General features: G+C 37.9%; 1 protein-coding gene across 6 annotated transcripts in view; it reads left to right on the top strand.

Annotated features, from left to right (window-relative positions):
- Nucleotides 1–10,552, top strand: part of ACSL3 (acyl-CoA synthetase long chain family member 3) — a 54,205-nt gene extending 43,653 nt beyond the window's left edge. For 4 of the 6 annotated variants that reach the window (XM_075099228.1, XM_075099229.1, XM_075099230.1 and 1 more), the window contains 4 exons: nucleotides 117–308; nucleotides 1,549–1,663; nucleotides 6,102–6,259; nucleotides 8,199–10,552. In XM_075099228.1, the coding sequence (XP_074955329.1) occupies nucleotides 117–308; nucleotides 1,549–1,663; nucleotides 6,102–6,259; nucleotides 8,199–8,362 (629 nt within the window). In that variant the 3' untranslated portion in view covers nucleotides 8,363–10,552. Of the gene's footprint in view, nucleotides 1–116; nucleotides 309–1,548; nucleotides 1,664–5,708; nucleotides 5,903–6,101; nucleotides 6,260–8,198 lie in introns of all 6 variants that reach the window. The other 2 variants (XR_012661544.1, XR_012661545.1) reach the window with 1 other exon arrangement.
- Nucleotides 10,553–12,588: the final 2,036 nt, after the last annotated feature.

Genomic DNA, 12,588 nt, shown 5'->3' with positions numbered 1-12,588 from the left:
TGTGGTAACTTTGGCAAAGGACTTAGTGTTTAGTTCTATGTTTAAATAGTAAAAATAGGAATTCTTGCTTTGGAATATTTTAATTCTTGTTAACTTAATAAAAACTGTACTTTTAGGTGGATATTACAACACTGATAAACCATATCCTAGAGGTGAGATTCTTATTGGAGGGCAAAACGTGACTGCGGGCTACTACAAAAACGAAGCACGGACCAAAAAAGATTTCACTGTTGATGAGAATGGGCAGAGGTGGCTCCATACTGGAGACATTGGAGAGTTTCATCAAGATGGATGTCTAAAAATTATTGGTGAGTTAATAAATTCAGTTGAACATATATATACACAATTTTTCAGGGCTTCTAAATACTGTAATTAATAATAACAACAAAAAAGATCTCCATATCTTGGCATGCAGGCTAAAGCCCTACCATGTATCCCAGGGAAATTCTGATCTGTTAATGTAAACCTGATTGTATGTTTTAAAAGCAGATTTGTAAAACAGTTGCTACCTTTTAAAACAGTCTTAACACTGATTCCACTGTGTTAGTGAGACCGGGTAGCAATTAGAGAGTTAAATATAGGCTAATTGAGCTAGATAAGCTGCCTTAGATTTTATAATTTTGTAAGTGTGGAATTTGGTTCAGTGGAAGGGCTTTTTGGTAATATGTGCTCAGGAATTTAATAAGCCTATTTGTAATCTTGCCATTCTTTATAATAAGAATATTTCTTTATCGTAAAGGAACCAGAAGAAAAATATACTAAGGTAAAAGTGCTATACATAAGCCTGTGATAGACTCATAATTCTTTGATGCCTGTAGACACAAAAATAGGTGCTCTAGAAACTACCAGGTGTCTCTCCTGAAGACAGTGGTGATTCAGAGTGCTGTTTAATTCTGAAAACTAAGCTTACTTGATTTATTACATGAGAAGAATCTTGGGTCACATTGCAGCTGCCTTGCACTGGTCAGACAGCTACAGAAATACCTTGCGTGGTTGCACAAAGCAGCATGAAGGTATATAGCAAAGGAGAGGTACTCCTGGCTGTGTGGGTAAGGCTCTGTAGTCACCTTTGCCTTTGGGGTACATAAAATAAGCTCAAGTAATTTGGGGTTAATTTTTTGTTTCAAGTAACAGGTGGACAGTTGCTCTTCAAATATGGATTTATCCAGGGAATAAATAACAATGTTACCAAATGGTTCATCTCCTACCTTAGGCATCTGGACCAGACAGCACAAAAATGTGTGCTTCTAGCCAAACACTGGCTTTTGCATAATGCTAGTTGCCTTCCATTCATGTGGCAATGCTATCATACAGGAAACACTGTTCTGAAGGCAAAAAATGTGTGGAATTGAAATGTCTCGTTTTTATGAGGGACAGATTGATAAAATGCAAAATCTGGAAACCTTATACTAACTGTTTCTGGTATGTTCACCAAAAATGAGTCAGCTTACCTTTTGGCATTTATACGTACGTTTCAGAAAATTATAAAATCAGTGTCTAAAGTTTTGCATTCCGTAATTAACGTTTAATTCCTTTTTTCCTCAATAGATCGTAAAAAAGATCTTGTAAAACTCCAGGCAGGAGAATATGTTTCTCTTGGCAAAGTAGAAGCAGCTCTAAAGAATCTTCCACTGGTAGATAATATTTGTGTGTATGCAAGCAGGTAAGAGACATCTGATACTTTGATATTGCTGCATTCTTTTGTTTACGGCTTCAGTAGGACAGACATTTTTTTGCCACTCAATGTGTGGAGTTTTCTTTAACCAGTTGAGAAAGAATTGCACTTACACAGTGGAATAACTTTCTCTATCAAAACTAAAATATCTGAGATGTATGTTTTTTTTTTTCCTTTCCCATTTTTTAATCATTCTTCGGAAAATGCCAAGAATGAGTCTTTCATTCCCTTTTCCCCAATCTGAAAACAAGCTAAGCTCTGACTGCATTCATAACAGACATCACTCAAGCGCTTCAGAGCTTATTACCTGCAGAAGCCCTAGGCCACCTTAGGTGTGATCTGTTCCTCAGAGTTGTACTTCAGAGGAAGGCGGGAGGAAAAAACACCAACAGCCCAGAAGTTAGCTTGAACATGAAAAATACTTTTATTTAACCCCTGCAGTACACCAGCAGAAGCCTTGAAGCTTGATAGAAAACACTCTGTAAATACTATGCAAACACACAATTAATGATGATCAAATGTCCTTTCTATTTGCTTTCTTATATGTACTACCAAATCAGGCATACAAGGGCTCAAACATGTCATAAGTTTCTATTTCGAGAATTTCCTACCTGTGCATAATGTGCACTTACACATATAAATATACTTCAGGTGGTCTTTGTTTCCTGTTATTTTGATGTATGGAAAGTCATTTTGGAGCTTCTGAATGATCAGAAATATTCTGATTTTCAGTGTGGCCAAAAAAGCCCTACTTGATAACTTTGACTGAAAGAGGACAGAACAAGCATACCAGAGAATTGCTCAGTGGTAATGAATAGAAAATTAACTTTTGGTTTGTTCACCTGGTTCTCTGTCATATTTTATTTTGTGTTATCTAATGGTAGTCATCCTGTAAGTTCAGTTTTGGATCAGTAGGCTGACATGCCACTGCTGAGAAAACTGCTGTTATAATAAGCTTTATTTGTGGTTTTGACCTGGTGGGCGAATCTCATGTTTGCTTGCTTTGACTGCCTGAGGTGATGTGCCTGTTCTGAGCACCCTCTGTGGTCTATGGAGGAGGAGTTGCCTACAGATAATGATTTCTGCTGTTCTAGAGTTGAAGTTCACTATTGGAATTACACTATCAAATTTTGTGTTAATTTTGCCAGGTCAACATAACATTGGAGGCTAAAATGCACTTGTCAGACAGGCACTTGACTGTGATAGTCTGTGCTGTCTATTACTTAACAATAGGAAAACCTATGAGCAATTTTTAAAGGTAGTTTACTGAGTCCAGGTACATTCCAGATAGGTTTTTCTGCTGCTGCTGTATTTCTTCTCAATACTTTCATGTGTATAATTCGGCATAAGTAGCCATGTAATACAGATTCTCTGAATGATTGTCCATATGCACATTTCATTGTGGGTATATACTCAGCAGCGTGAGCTCAGAGACTTTGTTAGCAGTGCCTATGACCTCTCTTATCCTGTCTCTCCTTATACTTTGCCTGAGTGATCTCACATGCAAGAGGAGTCCTTCATTTGCAGCTGTTCTATCTCCCACATGCAAAAGGATAAGGAGGGTGGACTTTTACAAATGGGTTAAATCTGTGATTTGACCTTAGATCTTGGGGTGCAAAGCTCCTCTGAACATGGTAGTAGGGAATCAACAGTGTTTGCACGATATCGCTGCTTCAAAAACTATAAATTGACCACTTCAAACAAAATACTCAGTGTGATAAGGACTAAAATGTTTGCTGAAAGGAATCATGATCAGAGCTCTTTCAAAGGAGGCTCCAACTGTTTTATCAGCACTTCACCCATCCAAGATGCATTCACTGGGTCTCAAGCATCACATCAGGAAAGTGAGTAGTTCAGTTGCCTGAGGAATAAGCACACATGGCAAAAAAAAAAAGGCAGTTCTCAGCAGGAAGTTCGAGAGCTGTTAAGGACCAGACTTCACAGAATAGAAATGGTGATATCGACGTGTAGTGCCACTGTGTGTCTCTTACCGTAGGTCTGAGGGCTGTACTTGGGTTCTGCAGAAGGAACAGTAGTGGAGAAGGAAGTAGCTGCTCCAGAGAGAAGGTGTGGTCTTGAGGATGCTTCTGAAGGCAAATAGTGCTTTAGCATTTGAACTGCCAACAAATTAAGATTTAAATTAGTGGTGCAGAACAAAAAGCTACATGTTTCAGGAGCTGTGAGCTCCAAGGTGCTCTTTATTGGAAAAAGCATAGTTGGATGAACCTGTTTGTCCAGTGGAAGTATGCTTCCACTCAAGAGGCTGAATTTTAGATGAACTGAAAGTTTGAGGCTTACCCAGCCAAGTGGTTACTTCTATATACTGTTTATTGCTGGAGACACTGGTGATATTGCTGGACAAGACATTAAGCATGTCAGAAGACTACAGGAACCAGGGATGAAAGCGCCAGAGTGCTTTGTGTTCTGGATGCCTTCATATATGATACATATACGTTGCAGAGTAGACCCTAGGTAAAGTTAAAAGGGTTCAGTACAGAGTATGGCACGAGGGGCGGGGGGGGGAGGGGGAGTGTGGAATTAGACAAAGACAGAAGGTGAGATGCAAGCAGTAAGTGATACTGAGGCTAATCTGAAGTCTTTCTGTAAGTACATTCTTAGTAAGAGAAAAATGAGAACAGTTTCAAGTCAGCCAAAAGGCAAAGCTTGTCAACAGATGATGCCAGGGAAACCTGTGTTTGTGATGGACTTCAGTGCAGTCTTCACAGCTGCTGTCAGATGCTCATGATAATTCATAGCAGTAACAAAGGAGAAAATTGCAATGTACAGTAACCAAAAGGGTATTTAGAGTTAGTATTTTAAAATTATCTTGGAGACCTTAAACGATAAACAAATGTAATCTCCATACTGGGATTAAGGTTGTGTATTTTGCATTAACGATCTGTTTGGTAAAAGAGGGTTGAAAAGATTTAATAAATCTGTAGATGGTTAAGGTGGGACAGGACCAAAGGTACGGTGGAAGACAGGATTAGAATTCAGAGCCAGCTTGACTAGATGGAGATTTGCTTGAAAACAACAGCCGGTTTAAAGAGGGGAAATATAAATTATACTTGCACCTAAATAAACTGCAAAAATACAGGATGAGGACCACCAGCTAGTGGTTATGAGAGTCAACAAGTGCCATGATGTTATAAGAAGGTAAATAATATGGCATAATCAGATGTATAGCCTACAAGATGCACAATGATCTTTTTGCTTCACCAAGCATTAATGGGCCTGAGTTCCACATGCAACCCTTCAGAAAAGGTGGACTTCTTGAAAAGAGTCCAGGAGAAAAATGGGAACATATGGGCAAGAGATCTGTGATGCATGACTTAAGAGAGCATTGCTTAAATTCCTGAAGAAACTTAAGAAAGGAAGGAAGAAAGACTAGAAAAGTGAGAAGGTTTTAAAAAAAAAAAAAGTAACAGTCCATGAACGAATAAATTACTTCTGTGGAAAGGAAAGGAACAACTGACTGCTGGCTGTATGAAAATGCAACTGGTGTAAACTGCAGAGGAAGTCTAGAACAGCCATTAGGATCAGCTTACCAATGCTAAGAATAACAAAGCATTGGCGTTAGTGTTTGCCTGATGTTTAAGAATGGGTTAGACAAACATCTGTTAGATGTAGCTGACCTTGCTTCAAGACAGGTGATTTAGATGATCTTCTGAGATGGCTTTCAGCTCTCTGATTCTGTGATCGGCTTTGTTAGAACATGTGGAGTTGCTCTGTGAGGTTCTGTTCACATTTTCCCTGAACTTTACACAATCTGAAAAATCTTGAATACCTGTCCAGGGTGAATTGTGCTTCAGTGTTTTCCAAAGAGTTTGAGATCATAGCTGTGAATGTTCTAGGCATATCAGGAGTGGACAAAGATTGCCAACAGTAGAGTAAGTGTATGGACAATCACTTGAAGGAGAAAGAAGTCACTTCCCTTACAGAAGCAGGCGTTCTTTGAGTTGTGTTGTGCATATGCTCATTCCACAACCTGCTCTCCAACCCCTCTTCACTGCAGTCCTCTACTCCTCTACAGTAACTGGATTCTGCAGTTGAGAGGAAACTGAGGTAGGGAAGCCGCACTCCAGTCTTCATACCGGGATGCAAAACATGAGGAGGGGCAGGGCGCATTGACATCGTATGGGTACTGCTTCCCCAAAGCTTTGAGCATGAGACACAGTGGAATATGCATATGGACAGTACACCTTGAAGCAATCCAGTTGCTGTAAGGTAAGTAGCTTCTCTTTCTACTTAATTTTAAGCAGGCAAAGGTAATTTGTGTACTATTTCAGAAAGATTATCAGGTGAACAAAAGCCAACTGTTAAGAGCAATATCTCTGTATGAAGTACAAACCCCCAACTTGAAATGTTGTTTCTGAAGACTTGTTAACTTTACAAAATTCATACTAAAATACATTATACTTCTCAGTTTCCATTCTTATGTCGTTGGATTTGTTGTGCCAAATCAAAAGGAGCTCGCAGAACTAGCTCGAAAGAAAGGATTTAAAGGAACCTGGGAAGAGATCTGCAACAGTCCTGAGATGGAAAAAGAGGTACTGAAGGTGCTAGCTGAGGCTGCCATGGCAGGTGAGTAGCTGGGTAGATACTATTAACCTTGTGGACTGTCATGTCTCTGAAACAGATAAGCATAGGCCCTAAAAGTGTTTCCGTGAGCGTGTATAGAGTGTGCGTAGAACATAAATGAAGTGAAATTTTCATACGTAAAAACCCAACAACAAACCATGAGTTGGGTCAGTCCTTTTGGTTTGTGTAACTTTTTTTTACCATGGCTAGTAGCTGAGGAAATAATATAAAAACAGGGCAAATTAACAAGCTTAGTTCCCTATATATATATATTAAAATATATATTTATGCATGTGTGTACGCCTGGCGCTCTTTAAGAATGTCCTGTAGTATCTTTTTGGCCTTAGCTGCTGGTCCAAGAGGACATGGATCTCCTGTAGATCCATGATATGTGTGTTAGGTATCACAGTCTTGCATGCCTACCTACCTACGCAAAGTTGAAATAAGCCCATGGTGGCAGGGCCTCTCTTAGCTTCCAGTGACTTGCATCTGAGGGATTTCCTAAACTGAAAGCAGCGGCTTTGTAGTTAGTAATTTTCAGTAGACTTTTCTTCCATTAACTGTTCCAGTTGCATTTTAAATATACTGTATCAGTATCCATACTACCTTGTGCTGGAGTTGCATAGCTCAGCTATGTTCATGTGAAGAAATGCCTCGTTTGTTTTAACCCTGCCATCTGCTAGTCCAGCTTGGTTCTGCTGAGCTCTTGTGTGGGAAGAGGCAGTGAGCAGTCACAATGGCAGTTGTGATTTTTTTTTCCTCCACTGTTTGTTATACTTCCCCCTCAGCTGTATCTTTTTCATGCTAATTGGTCAGCCTGTTTAGCTATTCTGGTGCAGAACTAAACAATGGCACAGTGATATTTTGTTTGTTCTTTAGTAGTAATTTCTGTCTTGTGTTTTTGACCATTACTAAACACTGAGCTTTTTGCATAAAGCTGTCGGTTGTGACTGCAGAATGTTTTTTAAATGGTCACTGTGGATGTTAAATGTTTTTCATATGCATTCTCTTTTACACTTCTCTGCAGTGAATGTTTTCTGCTGTCTGTTTTGCAGTCACTTAGTATCACGATGTCCTTCTGCACCTCTCTGAAATTTGTCCTCATCTTTTCCACCCTGGATAACTTTATGCTTCTAACAGGCATTTTTACACGTTTTGATGTTATTTTATATTTGGCTTTGTTTTTCACTTTGGTATCGTAGGCTTTACTTCTAAAGTAATATTATTTTTAGTGCTAGGTCACAAAAAACCCTCCAAACCTAGTGATTTAACGTCAAGGGGTGTAAAAGGTGCAGGAAAACCTAAAAATGGCAGGTTGCACAGGATAATTAGGCATTTGTGAGTTTTTTATTTAACCTGAAAATAGATTTTTTTTAAAAAAATATTGCTCACATGTTTTTCTTCTCTGTGTGTGAAGCCATAGAAGAAGCTCTTGCAAATGATAAGTGTTTTGTGCTAAAGGTATAACATGCACACAGTTCTGTTTCAGTAAGGGGAGCAGCTACCATATGAACTTCTTTTCCTTTAATAATTTTAACTATCAGGAAAAAACATGAAACCCTCTTGTTTTTTCCAGCTTAAGTAGTATGGATTTTAAGACTTGATCTCCAGAAGATGATCATCATAATGCTGATAAAACAGCGTATGTTTTGAGGATTCCATGCACTGAGGCTTTTCTGAAGTTAGGGAGCAGCACAAATACCAAAACAGCGGGGGCTTGTTTCAGTATTTCTGTGGGAACTGGAGAACGGTTACTGGTGGATCTTGTCACTCTACTTCTGACCACACTGGTTTTCAAAGCTAAGCATGGCAGGGGTTAAGGAGCAGTTCTTCATTTATGTCAGGTGCTTTTCTGTGTGAGAACATGGTTCCTCCTTCTGTGATTAATTGTAGAAAAATGGTTACATTTACATTTTTTAATTAAAAATGTTTATTTTTACAGCTAATCTGGAGAAGTTTGAAATACCAGTAAAAATCCGTTTGAGCCCTGATCCTTGGACCCCTGAGACTGGTCTAGTGACAGATGCATTCAAACTAAAACGCAAAGAGCTTACAGCATACTATCAAATGGACATTGATCGAATGTATGGAAAAAATGTAAAATAATTCTTTTTTTTTTTCTGCACCACTTTGCTACAATGAGCTTGGATCAAATAGGAAATACTTGAATTGCCTCTCTCAACACTTGAGATGAACACAGAAAACAACCATTCCTCATTTGCAGCTTAAAATGTTATTTCTGGTAACATCACCATGATGACTGGCAAGTTTAGTAAAATGTTACGGCAGCAAACTTGTGTCTGTCTCCTTTTTTCCAGTTTTCTCTGCTACCTTGTCAGTCCATGGATTTCCCAAGTCTTTGTAGGAAGCCATGATTCTGAAGCCTCAAGTTTTTAAACATTTATAAATCCTGTATAATGTTTTATTTGTATCTTTAAAAATTGGATGTATATAGCGAAAACTTGGCTATATAAGAAATGGTTATACTGGGGCCTTTTTTAACCTAATTATTTAAAGATGATAAGGTATTGATGTTGGGATGTCATGCACATTGAAAATGCTTGTAACGAGATCTTTATTGGGCAGGGGACCAGGTTATTTGCTGCTGTGCTATTTTTCCATGTAAATCTGAGGGAGAAAATGTTTGACATTCTAGCTTGTGTAATATACCTTCAGTATGTGCCTAATGGTTACTTTTATTTTTATCTGAAAATGAAAAGAAGGTCATGGCACAGCTCTGCATAAAGGCAGGTACTCTTGCAGGTGTTAGTAAAACTTGTTTAATACAAAATATGTTATTAACACAGCAGAAGTTAAACCTAAGAATAATCTCTCAAATAGAGAACTCCTTTCTTAAACAGCTCGTGACCGTTCCATCCAGTAGGTTCCATCCAGTAGATTCCATCCAGAATTGTGTAGAGCTAATAAGAACTCTCAGCATTAATTTCACTTAACGCTTTGTGTTTGACAGTGTCCTTTTAGCAGAGGGACTGTAACAACTTTTGTCTTTTCTCGCTAGGTTTGGACATTACACTGGGTTTGCTCTTTCATTGTTTCTGAAAGTCTGGCAAGACCCCTGTTCTGTCCTAGCTGCAACCCAAATCTTACTGGGGGGATTTTTAAAGTCATAATGACAGTTATGTTCTCAGCTCACACAGTGCCTAGCTGCCCTTTGTGCCATTAAAAATCTCCCTTTAATTCTGTGTTGTTATGTTTAGCATTTTTTGCTTTAAAAACAGATATTTGAAGTGTTTGTCAGCCAGAGTTACTTACGTTGCTTGGTTTGTTACACCCAATTCTTACTTTGGGAAGGCGTCTCAACTTCTGTTTTACTATAGATATGTGAATATTGTTTGAAGAGCTATGGGGGATCTTTTCTTCAGTGAGTGTTTAGACGTGTTTCAGATGTGAATTTTATTTTCAAGATACTTCTAGAAAGAATATTTTAATCAGGTTACATGAGACTGAAAAGGCATACATCAGTCAACTTTGTGATGGAGCAAATATTAAAATGGCTTTAATATGGAGATTATTCTCTCGTGTATCATTTACTTGTACTAAAAATCAAGGTCTTGATGCTCACTTAGTACCCTACTATAGTATATGGCAATGGTGAATGGCATAAGCTTTGTTTGGGGGAGGGAGTTCCTGCTGTTAGCATTTGTGACATGCGAGTTCTGGGAAATGTTTGATATACAAATTCACATTTAAAAAAAATCAAAAACATCACTAAAATTAACACTTACCATTGATTATAGAAAGCAGCTTCACAGGAGTCGAAAGTTATCAAGTACTTTAGTTTTGTACCTGTACTTTAGTTTTGATGAAATGATGAGAAAGTTTGTGCTGTATTTTGTTACATTACCATCTCTCGTGCTATTCCAGGATTTCCTCTGCTGCTGTCTCTGAAAACCTGTTACCATTTAGTGAATTTTGGTGTAACTAGTCAAATGGAAATATAAGCAACAAAAAGAAATCAGAACCACATTTGAGATTAATGCCTTCAGATATCTAGATCATAAATTAAAACCTGGCAGATAGAGGTAAGACTAATGTTGGAAAACGGCTGAAGAAATCCAAATGTGGAAATTGCCAAGCCTGTAGGGAAGTTTCACACCACATATTAGACATTGCTAATACTTAAATATGTATCTGTGCTCCATCAACAGGTTCTTAAATACTTTGCACTCAGCACAGGATGTATATTGTTCAATTTTTTGGATGTGATTTCTAAAGAAAACTAATAAATTGCCGAAGTACTATGTATATCACTTTGGTGCATTGTGCAGCAGATTTCTTAAATCTGCTTTTGGTTAATTCAGAAGAAACCTGAAGTTAGTATTTTATTCTGCTAAGTGTTTAAATACCTTCGGCATAAATAGCATAAATGAAATTTCTAAAATGATTTGGAAGTAGTAGTTTTAATTTTTCTTCTAATCTGGTCACAAGATTGGGTTGCAGTCTAACTGTGCGTTTGATTTTACAGTTCAGTTTTTTTTGTATTTAAAATGGATGTTGATATCTAGTTCCTCCTCCTTTAGACATCAGATCCATTGTGGACATTTATTTCTTCTACAGACTGTGAAAATAAATCAGTTCATTAATTTTAGCCTCAGCATTGAAGATAGATTTTAAAAATATTTGTATGGGCTTGAAATATTTTTTGACTATTAATTCTTCTGATTTATAACAAAAGACAGACTTTAATACTGCTAGATTCTGAGTACTTCTGCGTCCCGTGGAGGCCACCTGTCCCATGGGTGCCCACGCTTCTCATTAACTGGCCTGGCCTGTAAGGGGATGGTAAGTCACCGTTGCTGTTCAAACGTAGGGCAGTCTTAGTCCTGTAGACTGCTGTGCCTGTCAGATAGTTTTGGCTGCCACCATGTTCTCACCCTGTGCTTTGAGACCCTGCGTAGGTGTGCTACATGCCAGCCAGGAATTTACCTGGTCTCTCGCCCCTTTTTGTGGTGGCTTTTTTTGGGTTGTGGGGTGGGTTTTTTTTCTTGTGGGTGGGGTTTTTTTCTTTTGTGTGTGTGTGTATGTCTGCCCATGCCCAATGTAACTTGAAGAACAAAAGCACCTGCTGGAATGTATTGCTCATGTCCCAAAGGCTGCAGACAGCTGTAGAATAAATTAGGAAAAGTGCATGTTGGAAGTAACAGTCTCCATCCCATGGGGAATTTTGTAATGGAAAGAGCTGTAACATTAAACAGTCTTTCTAAGTTCAAACTGAGAACAAGGGGCATATACCTCACCTGACAGGCCCCAAAAGGGGGGAATTTTTAGCAAACCTTTTGTAAATCTAAACTTCCCAGGACTCTGAATCATTGGAAATTGTAACTACTTATTCTGTTATGAAAATGTACATATTTCATTATAAAAAATGAGCAAGAAATTCAAAGGATGCTGTGAATCTTTAAATTCCTACAGTTATTTGAAAATATTTCAAATATTCAGGCTAAATTCAATGTAGACATCATAAGTGTTCCTTGCAGAGAATGGCGTTTCTGGAGTAGGTTAGGAAATGTAAAAATTACGTGTCAGAAAAGACCTTGCAAGTTTACTGATGCTGCTGCTACTGCAGTTTACACACAAGCAGGACCAAACCTCAAGTATCATAGCAGTAAAATATTTTGCTGAAATGAAAGCAAAAAGCAACATGCAACTGAAACTAAGAACATAGTGCATACCTACGTCCTACTGGTGTTTTATAGATAGGTTACAGAGAAGGGTATGGAATTGAACCCATTCATTAAAAATGACCTGTAAAGCTTGTAAGTTTATGCAGAAATTGCTATAGGACATGACTCCTTTGCAATGACCTTAATCCTGGTAAAATTCACAAGCTTTTATTCTGTACTAAAACTACATTTAGGCGATGCAATGCAGCATTTTAAATTTTTATTCATGTGATGTATTAACTTCTTTGGACTTGGTATAAAATTGTGTATATCTGTTTCTTTACTTGTAAGAGGAAAAAATCTTCAACTTGCATACACCTTGGACCAGGCTGAAAATTAATTGAACGACCAGTTGTATGTTATTGTAATTGGTTATTTAATGTAAACTCATTTTCAATGTGATCTTGGTTGTTACTATGAACTGCCTGAATGTTGTATATCCTGAGTTATACTGTATGAATTATTTATTTGTAATTGGATATCATGTTTCACAAATAAAATTAATTTCACAAATCAGGCCCCATGTGTCCAGTTTTTAAAGTGACATTTCATTTTTATCTCTCTGAGCCTAGAAAATTTACAATTGTAAATTAGTGAATTTAAATCCCTTTAGTTGAGTACGTGGCTGTTAAAGTAGGGCAGTGGGTT

The sequence above is a fragment of the Phalacrocorax aristotelis genome, chromosome 7 (genome assembly GCF_949628215.1).
Source record: "Phalacrocorax aristotelis chromosome 7, bGulAri2.1, whole genome shotgun sequence".
NCBI lineage: Eukaryota > Metazoa > Chordata > Aves > Suliformes > Phalacrocoracidae > Phalacrocorax > Phalacrocorax aristotelis.
This window is presented reverse-complemented; position numbering and strand designations above follow the sequence as displayed.